The 21,959-nt window shown below is 40.8% G+C and overlaps 1 protein-coding gene across 9 annotated transcripts in view; it reads right to left on the bottom strand.

Moving 5' to 3' along the window:
* PHACTR1 (phosphatase and actin regulator 1) overlaps positions 1–21,959 on the bottom strand; it is a 315,221-nt gene that overhangs the window by 115,265 nt on the left and 177,997 nt on the right. For all 9 annotated transcript variants that reach the window (XM_061449475.1, XM_061449478.1, XM_061449477.1 and 6 more), the window contains one exon: positions 8,038–8,202. In XM_061449475.1, the coding sequence (XP_061305459.1) occupies positions 8,038–8,202 (165 nt within the window). The remainder of the gene's footprint in view (positions 1–8,037; positions 8,203–21,959) is intronic.

The following is a 21,959-nucleotide window of genomic DNA, read 5'->3' as shown; positions in this document are numbered from 1 at the left end:
CAGGGAAGATCTTACTGCTCTCTACAACTACCTGAAGGGAGGTTGTAGTGAGGTGGATACCTTCTCCCAGGTAACAAGCAATAGGACAAGAGGAAATGGCTTCAAGTTGTGCATGGGGAGGTGTCGCAGTTTAAACCCAGTCAGGCAACTCGTTCACTCACTCCCCCCCTTCTTGCCCCCCCCTACTCCCGGAGGGACGGAGAGGAGAATCAAAAAGAATGCAACTCCCACAGGTTGAGATAAGAACAGTTTAGTAACTAAGGTATAACACAAATCACTACTGCTACCACCAATAATAACAATGATAAAGGAAATAACAAGGGAAGAGAATACATCACCTCAGCACCAGCCGACCGATAACTCGCCCCCCTCAGCCCGACCAAGCACTGACCGATACCTCCTCCAACCCTGCAGTCTCCCAGCCCTTCCGGCTAACTCCCAGTTACATCCTGGGCATGACGTGCTGTGGTATGGAATACCTCTTTGGTCAGTTTGGGTCAGGTGTCCTGTCTCTGCTTCCTCCCGGCTTCCCCTCCTCCCTGGCAGAGCGTGAGGCTCACAAAGTCCTTGGCCAAACCAAAACATCATTGTTATCAGCTCTGTTCCCAGGCCAAAAGTCAAAACACAGCACTGCACCAGCTACCAAGAAGGAGAAAAATGACTGCTACTGATGAACCCAGGACAGGAGATTTAGACTGGATATTGGAATTGGATATTGTATACTGGATATTTACTGAAAGGGTTGTCAAGCATTGGAACAGGCTGCCCAGGAAGTGGCAGAGTCACCATCCCTCGAGGTATTTAAAAGATGTGGCACTTAGGGATATAGTTTAGTGGTGGACTTGGCAGTGTTAGGTTAACAGTTGGACTTGATGAACTTGAAGGTCTTTTCCAACCTAAATGATTCTATGAAATGCATTTTAATTTTTTATTCAGTCCTTGGGCTCAAGCAGTGTAGTATTTCAGCAGACTTAAATGCTTTCCTGTCTGTCAGGTCATTTTATATCTGAAATTCAGATTTTTAGCTATACTTGTTACTATCTAGTTCAAATTTGAAATGTAAATGTAAATTTGAGTAAATGCTCCTCTAAGATTCATATAGAAAAGACTAAAATATAGTATGTGTATTTTCTGGAATTTCCTTCAGACAAAGATACTTGCTTAAGTTGATGCTCATTCATGAACAGTCCTAGTTCCTGCAAAACGGCACTTTTCTTCACCGGCTGACAATTAGCACCTCCCTCAAAAACATACACAAAGCAGTGAACAAGGAAGCACTTGGTAAGTCTAGAAAGTGGTTGTATTACTGGGTTTAACAAAACTGAAGCTCCTTTTTGAAGTCTGGACTAAGTTTTGCATCAGTGCCATTTCTCTCTCTCCTCCCAAAAACTTGGAAATGATCAGTTATTTTCAGCAATGTGTTAATGCTCTATGAGCTGCTCCAGCACAGCAAAAATACCTGGCTGGGACCAGCATCCATATTGCCTGCTCACTCTCTCACACTGAAAGTACCACTGGGGGTTTTACAGTCTATTTATTAATAAACAAGCTTCGTCATCGATGTGAACAGGACTTTGGGGTATTTCAGGCTTCATGGTAACCTCAGGCTCAGCTACACTGCAGGGCTGACCCCACTCTCTTTCTCCATGCTGATTCAGAATTACATTTATAAGTCATCAGAATAAGAGAGTGAAGGAAAAAAAAATCATAATTACTTCAGGATCCATACCTAAACCTAGAGACAGTCTGTCTGGCCTGCAAGCATAGGAGGAATTGCAACTGAAATATAAATACCTTTCACATGGGATCACAGTATTTATTAAAATTCAGGAGAAGAGAATGGGACCATAAAGCTCTTTAAAACACAGTTATCCTTGTTAGCCAATAATAGAAACAAAACCACTGCTTTCATAGGACCTTTGCAGATAGATTTCAACAACCTGGTAAGTTACTTGGGAAAAGCACTGAAAATCTCCCCACTTTAGGCCACCTGCCCAAAGGTACAGGCAGAGGTGAGGGCAGGCATGTTTGCAGGCTGCGCTTCTCCTTCACTTCCCCAAGCAAAGGTCTCATCCAAATAGGTACTCTGACTAGTTTAACAGCCCAGGAGTTTTACATGAGAAAACAAAAGAGGCAATCACCGGCAAAACAGAAGGGAGTAGGAAGGTTTAAGAGCAGCACTGGCAACACATCACTGAATTTCAACTGATTGGAATATTCTGGAGAGTAAAGTTCAAAATATTTACCTATTGTAGTTAGAAATAATCAGCAGTAGGGATAAAATGATCTGGGTATGGTTTATGAATATCAGTTCCTCTAATTGCACAGATTTACCACATTTTGTTTTCTTCTTGTTATTCATCAGAAACACTGAAAGTCCTTGCCTGTAAGTGTTGCCAAATTTAAACAATCCCTCTGCTAACTGGGAGACTTAACTTATATAAACACATTGACATATGAATGTTTTTAGAGCACTTTTTTAGTAACTCTGGATGGAAAAACCAAAGCACTGAGGCTTAGCAAGTTAAAAATGTAGCAGTTGAGCATAAAATGAATGGCTGGTTTAATGCATATTCTGGGAGTGGGGCAGCTAAAGCTTGCATGAGTGGATTTTGTTTTGGCACACTTGATTTTCTTTAATTGGCTCCAGCAGGAGTGAAAGCAAATGGTAGAGCATATATTCCCTCCCTAAAAAGCAAACTGAAAAAGACCAGATGCTGCCTTTTGTGGCACTGTCTACAGTACTGGGCTTCAATGTTTAGATCCAGTGCGGAGACCTCAGCTGTTCCAGTTTAACAGAGTAGCTGCTAGAAAGAGAAGTCTGTCATCCTCTGTACAGACAACTGTTAAGAGTCCTAAGACCCTTAGACAGCAGATCAACCCATGAACCTGCCCTGAAAGTCCTAGTCCCCCAACCCAACCTTCTCCAACTCAGCTGATGATGCCTGGGTCACACTGATTTGCCTCTTGGCACTTCTGATATCCTGCTTTACATTGTTCAGGCCCAGTCTTTATACTTTCAAACTCCCCAGCCCTACATCTTGAGATGGGTTCCTTAACACCACCCTCTGCAATTTCACACTAAGCAAATGAAGCTTCAAATGAAGCAGGAGTGGGTCTCCAGTCTTCTCAGGAAAGCACCCCAAACGCTAGACTAGGAAATCACCGTCACGTCTTTCTTTGGCCACAGAACAGGACACAGCTTGTTAGATCACTCACGGATATCAGGGATGGGAGCTGTGGCACTGGAAGATGGATCTGTCCTTACCACACTGCGGAAAAAGTTGTAAGTATTTCTATGGGGGGATCTGTGACATGAGTGAAGGGAGGTTTCAAAGTACCTAGGAGGAAAGTCTGAGATACAGATTTCATTTTCTTTCTTTAGTATTACTGATGGTTTCAGGTAACTGTCTACATGGCAATAGAGCTGCTGTGGAGCTTTCTTTTGACACTGGACCTTCTCTGCTCATTTTACAGGGTGCCTATGGACCTAACCCAAAAATTGCTGAATCCTTCCCCCTCTTATTGTATAGCTGAGCTTTCTCTACACTCCTTAATTTCTCACCTTCTCCTGCTTTCCTCTTCTCATTACAATCAGTTTCCTTCAAGTACAAGTTTCACGCTTCCTCCTTCCATCTGCCTGAGCACTGCAACTCAGGAAGCAAGGATGGGGGAAGATGGACACAACGATTCCTTAAAATGAAGGTCACCAGAAACAGGGAATGGTGAAATAAGACATTTTCCCCTATTCAGACCTCTGCAAGCAGCTGAAATACTTTTTTTCTGAAAGGGTGCAAGCAGTTGGCTCTTGATGAATACAGTGATAAAAAAACTTCAATAATATTTCAAGTAAGACCAGAACCTCTCTTCCCTCAGGCTTCTTTATTTCATAAGCACTTCATTCTCTAAAACATCACCAGGAAATGACACTTCACCACCACATGTACGGAACTGAAATAAAACTACAGCACATGCAGGAACTGTTTTCAAATTCGCATCAAGGCAAGCAGAACAAGATCAAGGTACTAAAAGCAATGGCAAAGGCGTGGCTGAGGAGACAGTGAGCGTACTCTCTTGGTATCTGCTTTGATGAGAACCTAGTATGGCTTTAAAAACCTTGTGCAGCCTGCTGGAACCATCCCAGCTGCATCCAGGTCAGATAACATGTTTGAGCAAAGAGAATTAACTGTTTCTTCCTGGCTCCTTCTGCCATAAGTGAGAGTGCTCCTCTTCTTATCAGTTATAAGAAACAGTCCCATCAACTGATATAATCTTGCCATTTAGAAATTTGCCTGTGCTGCCGAAGCTACATTTGTCAGCTTTATCATACTGCTCGTTGCCATGAGGGGCCCTCAGCCCTCATGGTAATAAAGGTTTCCACACTTTCTGTGCAAGAAGAAATTTTAGGTGAGTTTAAAAAAGTACACCATAGTTTTGACTATAGCATGAATAATTGTGGCTGAGCTTAATTTCTTTGTCTAACTCCCTGTATATAAAACTTCACTGTCAGGAGTGTTCCTATTGTACTGTGGGAGTTTCAGCATCTATCAAAGAACTTTCATCAGACCTCTGTGGTAAAAATGATTGGCAACCCTGACATTGCAAAAGTACTCTTTGCTGGGGGGAGGCTTCACTTCTATCTAGGAGGAGGATTACTGTGAGAATTAACTTGTTTCTGGTCCCACTGTGGTACACTGGTGTCCCTCACACAGTATAGTCTCCCTTCTGCTTGCTCTGAGATTGAGCTTGTTCATAGATTGAGCCCATCTGTCACTCATGGTGTATGTCCTGAACAACCTTCTTAATACTCCACCTTCAGCAGAAGAGGTTGCTCAAATCAACCCCCAGATGCAGGCTCATCTGGCGCTTACCATCTGCAGCAACAGATCACCCCATAGCATGATCTTTTCTACCTGCTCTGGCTGCTCTAAAACATACCTAATGATGATGCTCACAGACGGACCAACTGCAAGGCAAAGGCATTAGAAGTCTGCATCAAACCCGTAACTTTCACCTTCATGACTAAGTCAGCATCAAGGCAATGTCAGACTTTGGTTCTTTCTGCAGTCTCTTCAGGGATATCTAACCAACATTACCTATACACATACAAAGTATATGACACATGCATCCTTTTAACCTTCTACTTGTCAGTGGCAATAAAAAAAGACAGAGGACGAGGGACTTGTTACGCTCAAACATCACAATATGAGTACTGATGTGCTGAAAGGAACCATATATAATAAGCATAATGTTAAGGTCCTCAGTCAATCAAATTAAAGATTTTCTATCTCAACTCATGCAATTACCAGGTGTCAGAAAATAATTTTACCTATTACCTAAAAGGTTTTTTTTTGCTTACTGTATTTTAAAGTATTCATCACTGAATAAATAATCAGAGCTTTCAGTCTGATAAAGATACAGATACAAAATGTTAGCACTTGGAACTCTCAAGAAAAGGGCAACCCCTTTCAATCTTAAATGCCAGCCTGACTCTCTCTTTCTTCCAGTGCTCTCCCAGGAAAAAACTCCCATGAATTTCAAAGGAAGTTTCAACAGATAAGGTCATGTGTTTTGACCCTTACCACTTTTGACATTAAAAATAATTGAATCTATTGTTGCAGCAAATAAGAGCCCAATAAAATACTTGTATTAGTATTTATTTTTTTTTATAATTACTGATGTTCTATGCAGGTGGAAAGCTTGGGTGCATGCCTGTAGGACACTAATGGGAATTTATTTTTTTCCAAGCATCACATTTATCAGTGCACTAGAAAAAAATAAGCCTGTATTACGAAGTTTCATGCTGTCTCTCATTATGCCATTTTATAAGCTTGTCCTTTGATTTATTATAAAGATTAAATATTTTTTATCAGTGAGATCAGAGGTATTAGATGAGAGGCCATGGAAATACCAGCAGAAAACTGGTAGTTTTCCATGTGTAAACTCTTTTGTATGTCACATCTTAGGTTCAGCCAATACTTCTGAATTGCCACATGGGTCTGATAGGATGCTGGTGGATTCATGTTCCCCAGCATTGGGCATGATGAAAACTTGGGGTCCCCACCTCTCATACAGTCCAGATGTAAATTTCTTCCCCTGCCTCCCGCAGGGTGCTCTTCAAATTTGACATCTTTGTCAACTTTGCTGCAGTTAGTAGCAGGGTCGCTGACGGGAATACCAATTCTGCAGAGCAGCGGTAGGATACTGATAGCTTACCAGAGATGATTTTTTTTCTTTAAATTTATTTATTTTTTAAAAGAAAGATTTTGGATTCAACTGAGATCAAATCTAGTACTGCAATCGACAATCTCCTGCAACCAGGAGACCCAGATTTTAAATTCATTTTTCAGGGACTATAGTCCCTCTTTCTAGGGGAAGAGATACATTGGAATGTGTGGTAAAGTTTCCTATACCTCTGGGAAGAGGAAACACAAGTTTTTACTCTGTTTTTAATCCCTATGTACTTTACAAGTGATATGGCAAATGGGTTCTTCTTGTAATGCCCAGAACAGATTATGTAGGTGTATTCAATCCATCTTAAAACTAATCAGTCAAACCACAGCCCCACCTCCCAGAGCTGGATAAACCATGCAAATAAATACTAGGCAGGGTTTGGCAACCCATGGCACCTTCTGAACTGCTGTGGTTGTCCTCCTAGTTGTATCCAACTAACCCAGCATGCTGGAAGGAGCTAGCTTCAAAGCAGTTGTCACCACAGCATCCACAGGTACCTGAGCTATATACAGTTTTCACGGAAATCCTGCTACACTTCATTGTGGTTATGTCTGATACAAAATATGAAAGATAAGCCTTTTGATTTGCAGAAACATCATTTTTGGTGACAATAGCTTCTCAGCTGTCAAGTAAAAAAATACGATTGTCACTCAGTGTAATATAGCCATCTATTCCAGTTCATTAGTCTTTGTCTGACACATCAGCGAGCAGCTTAAACAGCACACAGTAAAGAACACCTTCAAATATACACCCTGAAAATTCTTATTCTGCATTTAACCTTATGCAAGAATTTGCACTTAGCTAAATGAGACTTCTCCTGCAATTACAGGCCATTTTCAGGAGTACAGGCTTTAGGGTGCCAGAAGGTATAGTCAAGTCTCCTGCCTTAAAGCTTTCACTGTACAATAAAAAGGCCAGAGAGGAACTGGGCTGTAATTCAAGCTTCCTCTGGCACTTGAAGGAGCAAGATCTTCACTGCTTTCTTTCTAGTTGTAGTAAGAATAGTAAGAAATCAGAAGAAAATTCACGTCTTCTCAGAGACAATCCAGGATTATGACTTGCAAAACCACATGTAGTAATTATCAGTCATCATGGAAGAATAAAGACAAGAAATCTTCTAAATAGATCACAAAGCTTGAAAACAAACACATCAGGTACAAACTTCTACCACACGCATAAGTTCCTGCATATGGAATTCTTGCTCAGACCAAGTAACAATATAAAAATAAGCTTTTGCAATTTTTCATACTTGTTTTTCAATTAAAAGAGTCTTAAACCAGGAGCATTATAAAGCAATAGCATATGGAGGCGTGTGGCAGGAAGAGAGTTTTGTTTCTCTCAGAAAACAAATGACATACGTCATAATTTATGGTTATGCAAGTTACTTAGTAAAATGTCAACTCCTTTGTCATGCATTTTTCTTGCTCCTCTATTAGCAGTTACAAGGAATTTGAATGTGGCTAAATCCTCCAGAGTTGTTTTTTCATGCTACTATTCCACTTACCCAAGATTTCTTCTTACAAGATTTCTTCTGAGTTACCCTCTAGCTCTAGTAGCAGAACCTGAATATACAGCTTTGGTGAGCTGCTGCTTTAAATGCAGCGCACTCAAAATGTTGTTTTTGCCTTTTTTAAAAGAAAAAGCTGATAACAGAGTTAAAGATCTCTTAGAATCTGAGAAATCTCTCCAAGCCAAGTTTCAACAACCTTAAAAATGTATATGAATTGCGGCTGCATTACAAACTTTTAGTCTTGTTGAGCAAACAGTTACAGATTAACAAACCAACCCGATCGCAACTATTACCTGCTGAAGTGTGCTTAAATTTTTCACTCTTCTTCTTCCTCCATTTCCATGGCTTAAAAAGCCTCCCAAGAGTGGCAAATTTGCTTCTTCTTCTGATCGGAGGCGTGTGAGTCCCAGGTACTAGAGAATCTGAACGCATTGCAGCCAGTCTTTCCACTTCCTCAGCTGTAGTTTCAGCAAGAAAAGAAGAAAAAGAAAAGGGGGGGGGGGGAATGAAATAACTGCTTTAATAAATCACCAGAGAACCACACAGATGGTCAAAATTTTCCACAGCTACAGAGAACAGTAAAAAAGAGAAAAAAGTGTAGTCATTATTTTAGCATCGTTTTCTATGATGGGGCTACAGAACTGATGGATAAGGGCAAAGCAGTTGATGTTGTTTACCTGGGCTTGTGCAAAGCATCTGACACTGTCCATGACACTGGAGGGAAGGGATGTCATCCAGAGGGACCCTGACACGTTTGTGAGGTGGGCTGATGCCAACCTCATGAAGTTCAACCAAGCCAAGTGCAAGGTCCTACACCTGGGTCGGGGCAATCCCAGGCACAGCTACAGGTTGGGCAGAGAAGAGATTCAGAGCAGCCCTGCAGAGAAGGACTTGGGGGTGTTGGTCGATGAGAAAATGAATATGAGCCAGCTTCAGTGTGCACTTGCAGCCCAGCAAGCCAACGGTATCCTGGGCTGCATCAAAAGGAGCGTGACCTCTACTCTGCTCTCGTGAGACCTCAGTTGGAGTACTGTGTGCAGTTCTGGTGTCCTCAACATAAAAAGGACATGGAACTGTTGGAACAAGTCCAGAGGAGGGCCACGAGGATGATCAGGGGGCCAGGGGGCTGGAGCACCTCCTGTATGAAGACAGGCTGAGAAAGTTGGGGCTGTTCAGCCTGGAGAAGAGAAGGCTGCGTGGAGACCTCATAGCAGCCTTCTAGTATCTGAAGAGGACTACAAGGATACTGGAGAAGGACTCTTCATTAGAGACTGTAGTGATAGGACAACGGGTGATGGGTTTAAACTTTAGCAGCAGAAGTTCAGGTTAGATATAAGGAAGAAGTTCTTTGCTGTGAGGGTGGTGAGGCACCGGCACAGGTTGCTCAAAGCAGAGGTAAATGGTCCATCCCTGGCAGTGTTCAAGGCCAGGTTGGACAGAACCTTGGGCAGCATGGTCTAGAGTGAGGTGTAGAGGTTGGAACTGATGATCTTAAGGTCCTTTCCAAATCAAACCATTCTAAGATTTAATTTCAGTGGAATCCATAATCTGCTGTAAAGATCATTATTAGCAATCAGTTTTGACGGAAATATGGATTATTAGAACAGCAAAGTTACAATCCATAGTTAATTGTTCTGCATCACTCTAGACAGCTAACAATCCATGTGACAGCCATTCCTGGGGAAGTGGGATAGAGACTTGGGAAAAGAAAGCTCCAGAGTTAAAAAAAAAAAAAAAAGAAAAGAAAATAAAAGGAGCAGTATGGCTTACAAGAAATATTGCAAGTTTGGGCTTGTTTTTTGGTTTTGTTTTTTTTCCAATGGAAAGAGACATTTCCATGAATTAATGTCTATCAAGAGCAGGATTCTGATAAGTAATGACCTTCTGGTATTATTACTGCATCCATTAAAACTGCCTGGGTTACAAAAGGGGCTGCATTAATAACAGAAAGGGTGCTAAAAAATCATAGACTCATGGAATTGTTTAGGTTAGAAAAGACCTTTAACATCATGAAGTCCAACTGTTAACCTAGCACCGCTGAGTCCACCACTAAGCCATGTACCACATCTACACATCTTTAAAATACCTCCAGGGACAGTGAGTCCCACTTTCTGTCCACTCATTCCCCTCCAATTCTCCTTTTAAAACAGGGACTTCAAGAAATTTTAATGGAGTCCACACTAAAATCTGAATTTCCTCAGAACTGTTTTCACTAGACTGTGTTTAAAAATTTCAGCATTCTGTAACCTTCATCCTGTAATACATCATGACAGTCTATACAGCTAAAGAAAATCCAAACCCTGAAGAATTTAAATTACCCTTCCTCCCCAGTGACAGCAAGAGAAGTCTGGAGATGGTCACTTGGCACAGTTACATTGCATGGTCCCCCTTCACATTTGCTGGGACAATGTATGCTAATAGCTTTGAGAAATAGCATCCCTGTGATTAGAGGCACTGAGAGAGATAAGCCAAGACCACAAAGGAAAACACCAACAGAGGAAAGGTACCAGCAGCCCTGGAGAAAAGTTCTCTCCATGCCATAAATGCCAGGACTGCAATAAGCTCTCCCAGCCCCAGGCTGATGCATGCCCACTCTTTCTCCACAAAAAACATCTGCAATAATTAAGTCATCATACAGGAGGAGGTTTGGTTGGGGGTTTTCTAAAATTGTTGGTGTTTTGCTTTGTTTTGTGTTTTAGGGATACCATTTGCCAGGCTGGTGTTGTAATGCGACACTGCCAGTAAAACCGATTTGCGTGGTTTGCACACACAGAGTCTGGATTCTTAAAGACAGGATGCAGCTCATCATCCCTCCCGCTCTGAAGAGAGCAGCCCAGTTTCTATCACCTCTAGCATATTAAATATTAATCTCAGCCATAAAAGCATGGGCTCCGGAACCTAAGCAAGAACATCATTCTGAAGGGATGAGCATACCCACTCCACACACAATCACCAGAGATTTTGGCTAGCAAATTCTTATGCGTCTCAATGGAAATTTTTCTGAGGCTTTGAGCATGCCAAATTTAGGACGGTTTTCATGGGAACAGCCAGAGACACATTTCTAACACAAAGGAGGCTTCATTACCAGAATTTCAAACTGAAATCCTATTTGAGACCCTCAGGTTTTTGCAAGAAGGTTGGTTATTTTGTTATTGCTCTTTCATTTGCTTTGAACATTGGCAACACAGTCCTTTTTTCCTGTAAAATATCACTGCCAGATACAGCTGCCTGTAATATTCTAGAGTTAAAAAAAAAAAAAAAAAAGCTACCCAGCAAGATACAGAGAGCCCAAGTGTTTCAGTGGAAATAGTTAAAAACAACTATTCTTTGGGGTAATGGAGAGAAAGACAGGCATTTCTGAGAACATCTTCTTTCCATTTAAAGCAGAGGGGAAAAAAAGGCAATCCGGCCAAAGCACTTCATTCTGTTCCAGCTCTTTGTGCCCAATTGCTAGAGAAATACCTTCCTATCCAGAGAACCCATTACAAGGCTCTGTCCTGTGCAGGGGCTGGGACATGCTGCATCAAGGCTGGAAATTGCCTCATTATGCTGAAGAAACCATGAGGGTAAAAAGAGGAGGAAATCAGAAATTTCCTCATACTTTCTGATTTCACTAGAACATGCCGGGCTTTGAAGACCAGCACAGGGTACTGACTACCTCCCTCTACAGGCAGACCCCCTCTGTTTTTATGATGCTTCTAGTTAAAGCATCGTAAGATCACACTGTGTTCCACTGCTATGATTTTTTTGAGATGCTGCTAAAAGTAATGGGCTTGTATTGTCTTTGTTTCCTTACTTGGAGGATGCAGAGTATAGAATTGGCATTGGGAATGACATGCTACTGCTGCTGAATTGGGCATTGTTTAAGCCCACAGCTTAAACAATGTAATTCCTATTGCTGTTCACCCTCTCTACTTTTCCCCATCATTGAGCCACCATTTCTGCTACCCAGGTGCCTTAGTTAGTAAATCTCAGAGCTGCAACAACTCTTCTTTGAGAGCTGGTCCTAACTGGTACTGGTGAGGCCATTCCCTAGAAAACTGACATCTTTTAAAGACTCTCTCCTTTCATATCATACAACCCCTCTGTCCCAAACCAGCTGTGCTCTCACTGCCCCTGGGAAGCTTTACCCATTCAGGGTAAATGAGTATGGATTCACAGTCAGGCAAAACCAACAGTGGAGTCAAAAGGAATTTACCCAAAGGGTGGGTTTGTTAAAAGCCAAGCACAGTGTCAAAACCATTACCATGTTTTGACTGCTTTTCCCTGAATTTCAGTATCATCTCTCACACAGATGTGCCCCAGGAGTGCTGCTGTGCTCTCCATCAGCCACGAACATGGCTCTTCTCCTTCACCCCCTCCAAACACACACAGCTCCAAGCTAATGCAAGTAACAGCACTTTTTCCCTTTCGCTCCTATTTCTCAGGACTACCTCATTTTTTTTCATGAAAAATACTCTTAAGAGCACTGCTAATTCAAAGCATAATAATCCCTGGCTAGGAATGAACCACATTAGCATAAAGCCATGACAGTTTCAATACAGCAAGAATAAAAGCAGACCATGATGCAAGAAGTAAGAGTCAGATTTCTGCACTCTTTTATGCTGCTGCATCTTTTGCTCGAGTTGGCTGGGTTTCTCTGCCTTTTTGGCTCCTAACGACTATTGACTGGCTGTGGGCTGTGACACCCACTGCTAACAGCAGGCTCCGTAGGCTGATTTCACACCCTTGCTGTTCCCAAAAAAAGGTGGTACTTGCACAAATGGAAACCAACCAGGCCTTGCACTTGGTGTTTTTTGTGCCGTCAAAGAGGAAAGCAGTCACAGCAGTCCCAGTTTCATCAGTCTGCTCAACTGGGAGAGGGAACTGCCATGTGCATTGGTGCCTCTAGTCATTCTGTTGCGGGCTCATGTTGAGGTCAGTGCCACAAACATGATGTTTATGGGTCACAATGACTGTTGATACTCTGTGCTTTTGGGAGCTTGTTCTGACTTTTTTCCCCAGTATCTGAGAGATCTTGCCAGGACACAGAGAGATACTGGGACCTGCAATTATGGCAAGCGGACAATACACTTCACCTCACACTTTCTCCTGTCCAAAACATCATCCCAGAATAACAAGCGGAAAATGACCTGAGAGCTTTACACAGGCAGTTTGACTGTGACGCAGCTCTCAAAATTTTACTGTAGTCCTCAAGACACTTGATGTTCATATAGACTGAACATTAAGCAAGACTTGTGGTTTTAATGAGAAAAAGCACAACAAATAAAAATATTTTGCATCCCAGTAATGTAAAAGAAATTTTATAATCATGATTATAATATACTACAAAGTTTTACAACAATAGAAGGTCTAAAAGCTAACTTCTTCTCTTACCCCCATCCTTTTTTTTTGGTTCTGAAGCTAACCCTAGGTTTGAGGATTATTTGACCTCAATCATTTTGAGGTTTGTGAGCTGTAATGCACTGCAAGGACACCTGATATGGACAAAATCAGGAAGTCTAGGAAAGGCAGTTTGAAAAGCAGTTCTTCAAAACAGTCAGTTTATCAGACCAAGAAAAAAAGAGGCCTAATCTGTATGTTCTTATGAGTTTCTCACATCTTTCAGTAGGGTGTTGACTTCAGAAGGTCAAGTAACAGACAGTACAGGGGTCTCCTATTTTTTGTATTTGAGAAGCTTAGCAAGCAGATCAAAGGCCCTCCCAAAGACAACATAACTTACTATGTTTTCCAGGAGAATGACAACTGGTTTTGTTATTTCCACATCTGTCTGGGAATCATGGCATTGATTAATGCTACTGACATATCATATACCCAGCTTCCATTTTATAAAAAAAAAAACAACAAAAAACAACCAAACAAAAAACAACCAAAACCACGCTTACCACATTTGGGGAGACAGAGCAATTTCACTGCTGAAGCCCAAAACCCACCCATCCCATCCATGATGCTTAGTATTACCTTCCCTACTGCTAATCACACTAAGTTTTCTCTCAGACCATTTCTTAACACTTGTTATTCATAATCAGACATATTATTTTCTTAACAGCACTTTACTGTCCAAAGTTAGATTTGAAGACCAATGGCTACATTATCCTTTCTGTTACATTTGCACAAATCTGTATTAACAGTTTGAAAATAATCTTGGCCCTGAAGATGTAATTCACTAAATATGCCATTTTACTTATTGACAATAACTCTATGTAAATAAAAAAAAAAACAACGTAATACTTATTTCCAATTTATATCCAACCACTCTATTCTGCAGATTCATTTCCAACAAACTTCTGTCACGAAGTTGCTTTAGAACTCTGCACCCTGAATATCCTTCACTTCAGACAGCACAGACCTCGTTCCAGCAGCCTTGTTCAATACAAGATATAGACACATCATGTGTCTTTTCAGAATGACAGGAAACCTGAACGACCAGTTCCTGAGCACTTATGTCTTCTCTTTACCTGGATGGGAACACTTTAAAATTAAAAAAAAACACCTTGCTTTTCTTTCAGGAAAATAGTTCATTTTCTGCTCTTCTATTATCATCTGTTATTTCCCTTTAATTCCCTTTGCACCCGGAATCAATTTTCATCAGACCTGCCGTTACTATCTGAATTTCCCATTTAAACTTTTCCTAACTTCACCAAGGTTTGTTTCCAATGAAAGACAAGGCATAGCACGCATCAGTCTAAATGCAGTCTTGCCAAATGAGGATGACTACCTCTCCGGTTGACAACAGCTCCCACCGGATATACACATTTGCAATGGCACTGACTGGGTTGGTGTACTGGGTTTATGAGCCATGAAGAGGCTGTCAGTAGCTTTCCTTTGCATGCTAAGCAGCACTCACATTTTCCAAACCCCTGCCAATTAATCTCTCTCCCCAGGTGTGTAGCACTTTGCACTGTATTTGTAACTAAATCTCTCACCCTCTACACTTGCCTGTGTCAGACCATGATATGGCTCTGCTCTCTGCTGTGATCTCTCCTTTTCAGTCTATTTATTTCTCTTGTCGGAACAGAAGTGCAAAGAATAGCTTTGCAAGTCAAATCCCTTTAGGACCCTGTTTTCAACTTCCCCGCATTTTGACGTAAAACATTAATTATTCATGCTGATTGCAATCTGAAAGCCATTTTTTTAACCTCTGCAAACTATACTGCACTGCATGCATCACTGAAAATGTCTTTATTGATATGAAATCTGTCAAAACATCAAGTATTTTCCATATTATAACATAGTGCACAAGAATTTTACTTGCAACAAAAGCACTTTATCAGGTTATATCATCAGTAGCTACATAATCTCTTCCTATAAACCCTGCAATTACAGAAAATAAGGATTGTTAGATTTCACTGGTATCAGCTATTTTCTGTATACCTTATTGCTTTTATTACTCACTGGGTTTTACATCTCTTAAGTATTTATTACATACAGATTTAAGGCTAAATCCACTAAACAGTATTTCAGCTCCTCACTCTTGGGTGTCCAGACTCTTGAGCAGAACCCACAGGTCTGTCCTCACTACCACACAATGTGGAGACTCAGCAACTCCAAAACAGGACTCAGAGCAGCTACTACAAGTGGAGCACAACCAAAAGAGAGTCAAGAGAAAAGCAGAACCAGCAGAAGCAAAACAGATATCCTGCTTTTCTTGGGGCTACAAGAAGACAATTCCACAAGTACCAGCAATTGCTCTGGCAAAAACTTCAGCTTGAAAGGAAGGGAAATTTTACCCTAAGTGGCAAGCAGGAAGGAGATAACAGCACATAACATTTTTTTTCCGTATATTTTGTTTAGACTTGAAAGCAAAGTGTCTTCTTAAAGGGGCAGGTAATGATTACATTTTCATGGTTGGATTTATGTCTTATTCCAGCCTGATCTGCAAATTCTACTCAGCTGCAATATATAAAAGTAATCCAAGAAAAAGATCCAGTCCATGGATACCCATGGATTTGTTGTTCACACTTTGCTAGGCCTCTGCTACTGGGTGATAATTTTCCTAATTGCCACGTGGACAGAGGCAGACATAGTTGCTCATACAAAAAAAGCACACTGATCTACTGGCCTTTCACTGGGAACTTCATGGAAGGGAAGCTCTCCACCTTTCTGGAAACAAACCACTAGTGCTAAAGGCTGGTCGTTTATTTTCAGAAACCCCAAGAAAAGTATTTTCAATGATTCTCATATCTTAGCAGATTTTTGGTGGACTGAGTAATCTCTGATCTTTATCTTTTGAGGCTCTCATGTAAGAATACCCAATACTTTTATTTTATTTTACTAAAAATGTGCACTTTAGAAGGCATATCTTTAGACTATTCAGAAACCTGAGAGGAGCATGTACTCTTATTCAAAGTAACTACATTCAGTAAATGGCATTACAAACATTAAACTTTCTAAACAAAATGGTACCCTCTCACCACTATCATCATGAAGATAAAAAATTAAGGTTTTAATTACTTTAATGGCTGGGAGGAAGGAAAAAGTACTTTTATTTAACAGCTAGAAAGTTCAAACCACTCCCTTGTAAAACCTATATTGCTCCTCTTGGGAAAAAGAAATTTCTCTTTCTTTTCCTTAAAGAAATAGACAGGAGGTTGGCCAAGAGCAAAAGAGCAATGATACCAAATGGCACATTTATAACGAGCATAAATGTGAGTTAAAAAACAGGGTCAGTAACAGCCTAGCAAAAAATAGCATGTTTCACTAGACTTTGAAAGAACACAGTCTGTATGCATGTTCTGGAATGCAAAAGGAAGAGGGAATACTTCTGCTTTGACTACCTAAGTGCAGCTATATTTGGTCTTTGCTGATTGTCATTATAATGGGAATTCTTTTATTGATTCAGATGATGGTTAGTTTAGACCCTTGGCTGTGGTGAAATATTTGTTTAGGCAATTATGGTAGAGGCTTGAGTTTCAGAGATGAGTACTCAAAGGGAAGAAAAATACCCATGACTCTTTTAAAGTAATGAATAAAGCATGGTGGGTTGCTGGCTAAAAACACACAGAGTATTTCTGTGTGATTTTCATAGCTGTGATTTCACTTTTTTTCACCCTCTCTTTTTAGTGTTAAGTTCTACGGTGTCTCATGGATGCTGAGCTCTGCAGGCTATTGCTCTTGCTCAATCAATTTAGAGGAAAGCCTCTGGTTTTAAAAAAGCTGCTGCTTTTAAAAAAAAGATGGATCCCATCAGGTACTCAAATTGGTATATCTACCTAAGAAATGCTACAGTCAAAGGAAGTACATATGCACATAGCTTCAAGTTCATGAATAATTCCAAGCCCAGCAACCAGAAATAGCTCAGAAAATGAGAAAAAGTTTAGATCAGAGCTAAGGGAAAAAAAATAGTACAAGGAACCAAGAAAATACAATCATTGAAAAAGCTACTGAAATAGTTCCAGCAGCTTTATGCATGGAAATAATGTTAGCAGAGAGAAATGAATGAAATCCTGACCACACCAAAGTGAACAGCAAAGGTCACAAGGAGTAGAATTACCTTACTCAAGCCATCTAGCAACTGGATGACCATCTTAGGAATCAGGGATCTATTTTGCTTTCTGGGCTATCAAATCTTTGCTAATTAAGGTAAAATACAGTCCTCTGCTCTTTGCTTGTGACTAGTAAGATAACCAGAAAGAGCAAGAGAAGATGAACTGCATTACGTGTGGTTGTTACCACGTGGGGTTGAGACATGCTGGTTGCACGGTAAAATGTGCCTCCTTACTGGTGTCAGATGACTTTATTGGCCAAAGCTGTAAAAGGGGCCTTTTCTGCATGCTGAAATTCACCTACAGAAAAAGAAATTGACAGAGAAGACATTACGGCATGGTCTTAATGACTACTTTCCTTTATATTGTGGTGTTTGAGAGAGGAACCTGTGGCATATTGTGAGGTGCACATGTGAGCGGAGCACCCCAGCAGCACGATGGGATGTGCCTATACAGCACCACTGACGATGAAATTGGCAGTAAAGTTCATTTTGCAACATTGTGAAGGTAATTGTGATGGGCATCTGCATGAGGTTTCATTTCAACACAGAAGTAGGATAAAATTAATTCCAAACCTGACATTCCTTACAATTATAATCAAATAATCTTTTTTTCTACCCTTTCACTGCTGGCACTGGACAAAAGAACAAACTGATGAAATCTGACTTCCTTGAATGATGAAATTTTCCTCTCAAAGTTATCAAGGTTCTGCTACAAAGCAGATAAACACTAAACACAACTACAACATAAGCCTTTCTGAGCATTTCTGACAATATAAATTGCCTCTGCCCACAAAATTGAGAACATTGTTGCCTGTAAGTGCCGACCTCTTTTGGGCGAAGTATCTTTGCAACATCTTACAAGTTTCACAGATCTCCTTCTATCAAGTCAAAAGTCAAACTTGCACATGACACTTTTCCAACTGAACTGCAGTCTTTGCCATGCAAACCTGATTTTCAAAATCTCTTTAACTTGTAAAGCATTTTGTTTGAATTTGCAAGTCAGAGACTGGCCTGAACCATGGCCTCTGGCTGAGTACCTCAAGCTTTACAATATTTGTGATGGTGCTCAAAACCACAAATCTCCCAAGTATTTTGCTACAAAGGTAGGAGAAAAGAAACAAAACATATATTCTTGGAGGTACTTATGCACAAACATTTAAAAATGGAGCCTGGTGTACTATAAATACAACAATAATACTCCAAAAATCTGAGATAAATTAATCCTAGCAGGTGAAGAACACTTCCATTTGTTTGCTCAACGCAGGGAATAGCTGTACTGGCTCTGAACAGCTGAATTCTAAAATTACCACCCATCTTCATATAGGCTTGCAATGTTTATTTTTATTTTTTTATCACACACAGCCCATGTCCAAAGCCAGCTGAGGGAAAGAAAAACAAATGAAAGCAACCCAAAGAAAAATACCACCAAGAACTGTCTGTCTTGACCCTCTATGCAATGCCTGAAAATGCATTAGTGAACTAACGCCTGTCTTGCTGCTTAGTGAACTGGCTGTTCTGCCAACTTGAGATGAATGGAAGAAATTAGATCAGTTCACTGGAACCACAGGATCTCCCTATTTTATTTTATTTTTTTAGGTTCACAGGTTTCCATGCACAGCGCAAGCACATTGAGTTCACAATGAAAATGGTGCTTGACTCAGATGACAGAAATGCATAGAAAGCCAAACCCACATTAGTAACTCAAGTACTTTCCTAGGGTCAACAGTGCAGGCAAAATGATGTCTTTATTGTAAGGAAACACCCGAGAAAATAAAATACCTCCTGAATTCTGGCTTGTTTATACATGTGACTTAGGGGGAGAGGACTTTGAAGGAAAGGAATCTAATAACTGAGCCTCACAAGTCCCCTCATTTACGTATCATGTCTAATTCTCTCCAACAGCTGCTAGAAAAGCCAAAGACTGGGTGCTGAAGAGAGCAGGCAGTCAGAAATTGCTTTTCTCCATTATGATGCTGGAGAAGGCAGCAAATCCCATCTTAAGTGCCACCACAGATCATTCACCCTTATGGCTGTAAGTGCTCACCAACAACTTGTCACCTTTATGGCTAAAAAACCAGCAGACAATTATTTTGAGGCTGTAACTGTTAATGAAAGCTTTAGTCATCTCACTCCTATTCCTCAGCAGGGTACAATTCAGATTCAAACAGCCTAAGTTCCACGTAAGTCTCTGCACCTGGCTTTTCCTTCAGGCTGAACCCAAATTTCAAAGCCATTTATCCAATAAACCCACTGTGCTAGCATAAGGAAAGCATCCTGTTTTGCTGGTGTATGGGAAGAGGAGAGGGAAGAGGTCTTTCAATACTGATTCAACTTCTGGTTCAAATACCTTCCACTGTCCATCTGCCTGTCCATCCATCCATCCACGTCTGTGCAATTACACTGCTGACTGCTCAGCCTGTGCATCTGAATTTTTAGCAGTGTTGACATTTTAAGCAGATTGGAAAGTAAAATGAGAAAGATAAGATGCTATAAAGCTCTACAGCAGCATGACACACAGTCTGTATAGGTTCAATTTCAGCTGATGTAGAAGAAAATAATGGTTCTACTGCTTTTATTTATTTATTTACTTTACCAAAAGCAGGGTTGACAAAATCTCCATGCTGAAAAAAAAACCAACATTGGACCTGCCCACGTGCTACCTCAGATAATGTCGATAATACTGGAAACATCAAAGCAGCTGCACCCGATGGATGGGTAAAGAGAGATAAAGCCAGTGCCACAATCCTTATGACATGGACTGCTGACATTAGGGACCATAGCTATTGGCCATGTGGATGCAAATATATGGATCACACATACTTCAGAGAAGCTTGCTAGTACGTGGACTATGGATGCAGTAGACCACAGTGGCATTTCCAGGTCTGGCTCATTTGTCAGGATATAGTTAATGAGCATACTAATTATTTATCTGAAGATCCCCAATGCATTCAAATCTGCTTACCAACATTTCCATCTGCTGATTCTTGAATCTGTGTCAAACAGATAACTAACATTCAGGACAAAGGTATTTGTATTGCTGCTGTACATCCCTCTGCCCACTGCTGAAGACACAGAATACTTCCTCAAAAACTTAAGGCATGGTTTTCTTGAAATGACCTGATACCCTCAGTGTTACCATCATGACACTTTTGTGCTTCCAGACCTTTAGAAGGAAAGACTTAAAATACCACCACTCCCTGTTGTTTTTTTTTCAAACAGATAATCAATTTCTCTTAGGAGGCAAGGTGAAATAAAAATCATTCTCTGGTACCAAAATCTCCCAAGATAAATTAAATAATTGGATCCACTTAAATTTTATTCCCTGAACTCCTGTTGCAGAAAGCTATTAGACTAATGGCCTGAAAAGTGTCACACAAAACAAGACAGAGGGCAAGGTCCTTCTCTTAAGTAGTGGTAGGGGAGAGTGTCTGCTGAATGCAGCGCTAAGCCCGCCATCCTAGTCTTGGGCTGCACAGCTCAGGGCAGGGGGAAGGAAAGAAAAGATTTGAAGGACACCTTACATCCTTCCCAAAATGTCCCAAGTGAGAGATGCTCTGAGCTTTCCGTGTACAAAAGGTTGTACATCTAAATTGCAAGCCTTAGGCTTCAGAGTTTCAGTAAGTAGCTAAGACTGAATGCTTCTGTTGTTAGGGCTAAAGAAATGTAGTATCAGTTACACAAACCAAGGTCTTGGAGCCTAGGCATCTCTCACCCCAGTCCATGTCCTGACTAGCACACTATGAAGCATACATATACAGAAACCTACCATCCCCTTCTCTTTGAACATTTTGGAAACAATTTTATTTTCTGAGGGAGAGAGCTGGCAAAACGCTTGGGTTTTTTGATTCCCGAGTCCTATTTTCAAACCTTCAAAATTTCCACTATCTATGTAAAGAAAATCTGCACAGGCTGTCAGTCAGGTCTGGTCATCTCTTATCTCACTTGGGATGCGGAGCTTTCCTTTGGGGAGGAACAGTGCTTATCCATGAGAGCTCTCTCAACAGCATCTCAATCAGCCATCTTGTGATGGCTGATGGGCACTATGATTTTGGGGGCATCCTTTAAACAGGGTGGCCTGGGCATAACAAAGCCAGAATGATATATGTTCCAAAGAAGCTACAGCAGGTGGTGGTTTTATAATGACTGATTTTATCTTTGATTTAAATTATACCATGTGCTCATTGTTGAAATAATTAATCTTCTTTTGAATCCAAGAGTTTCATCCAAAGTCAGAGGCTCTGCTATATCTGCCTCATCTTCAGTAAGCTGGACCCAAAGCCAGGAAAGTCAGGGACAGATGACAGTGACAAATCAAACATTACCTTATTCCTCTCTGCCCAATCCGTCCCAAAACAAGCAAAAGCAAAAACGCCAAACCGCCCAATTCGTCCCAAAACAAGAATAAAAGCAACAGACCAGTGAAGGCTCATGTCACTTCACAACACCCAAAAAACAGCAAGAGGACAGTTTTCTAGTTCATAGGAATGGCAATAATATCATTATTTTCCAAGAAGCATGCAACTTGAAATCACAAAGGAAAACTGAGGCCTTGAACTATGCCCCAGCTTCAGACCTTTGCAGCTTTGCTGCATCCATCTAAACAATGGCAAACATCATAGTACCCTCCAGTTTCTAAAAAAGTAATTGCAATATCCAGGCAAAACTGGCTTAACCACTGTACACTCTGGTGCTGCCCTTCAATTGCCATATTGTCCTGATGCTGGATTT

This window comes from Pezoporus flaviventris, unplaced genomic scaffold, assembly GCF_033815535.1.
Source record: "Pezoporus flaviventris isolate CSIRO_AGI_PZ_B2104156 unplaced genomic scaffold, CSIRO_AGI_Pfla_v1 ptg000007l, whole genome shotgun sequence".
NCBI lineage: Eukaryota > Metazoa > Chordata > Aves > Psittaciformes > Psittacidae > Pezoporus > Pezoporus flaviventris.
Note: the sequence above shows the minus strand (reverse complement) of the source record. Positions and strands in the feature narration are given on the sequence as shown.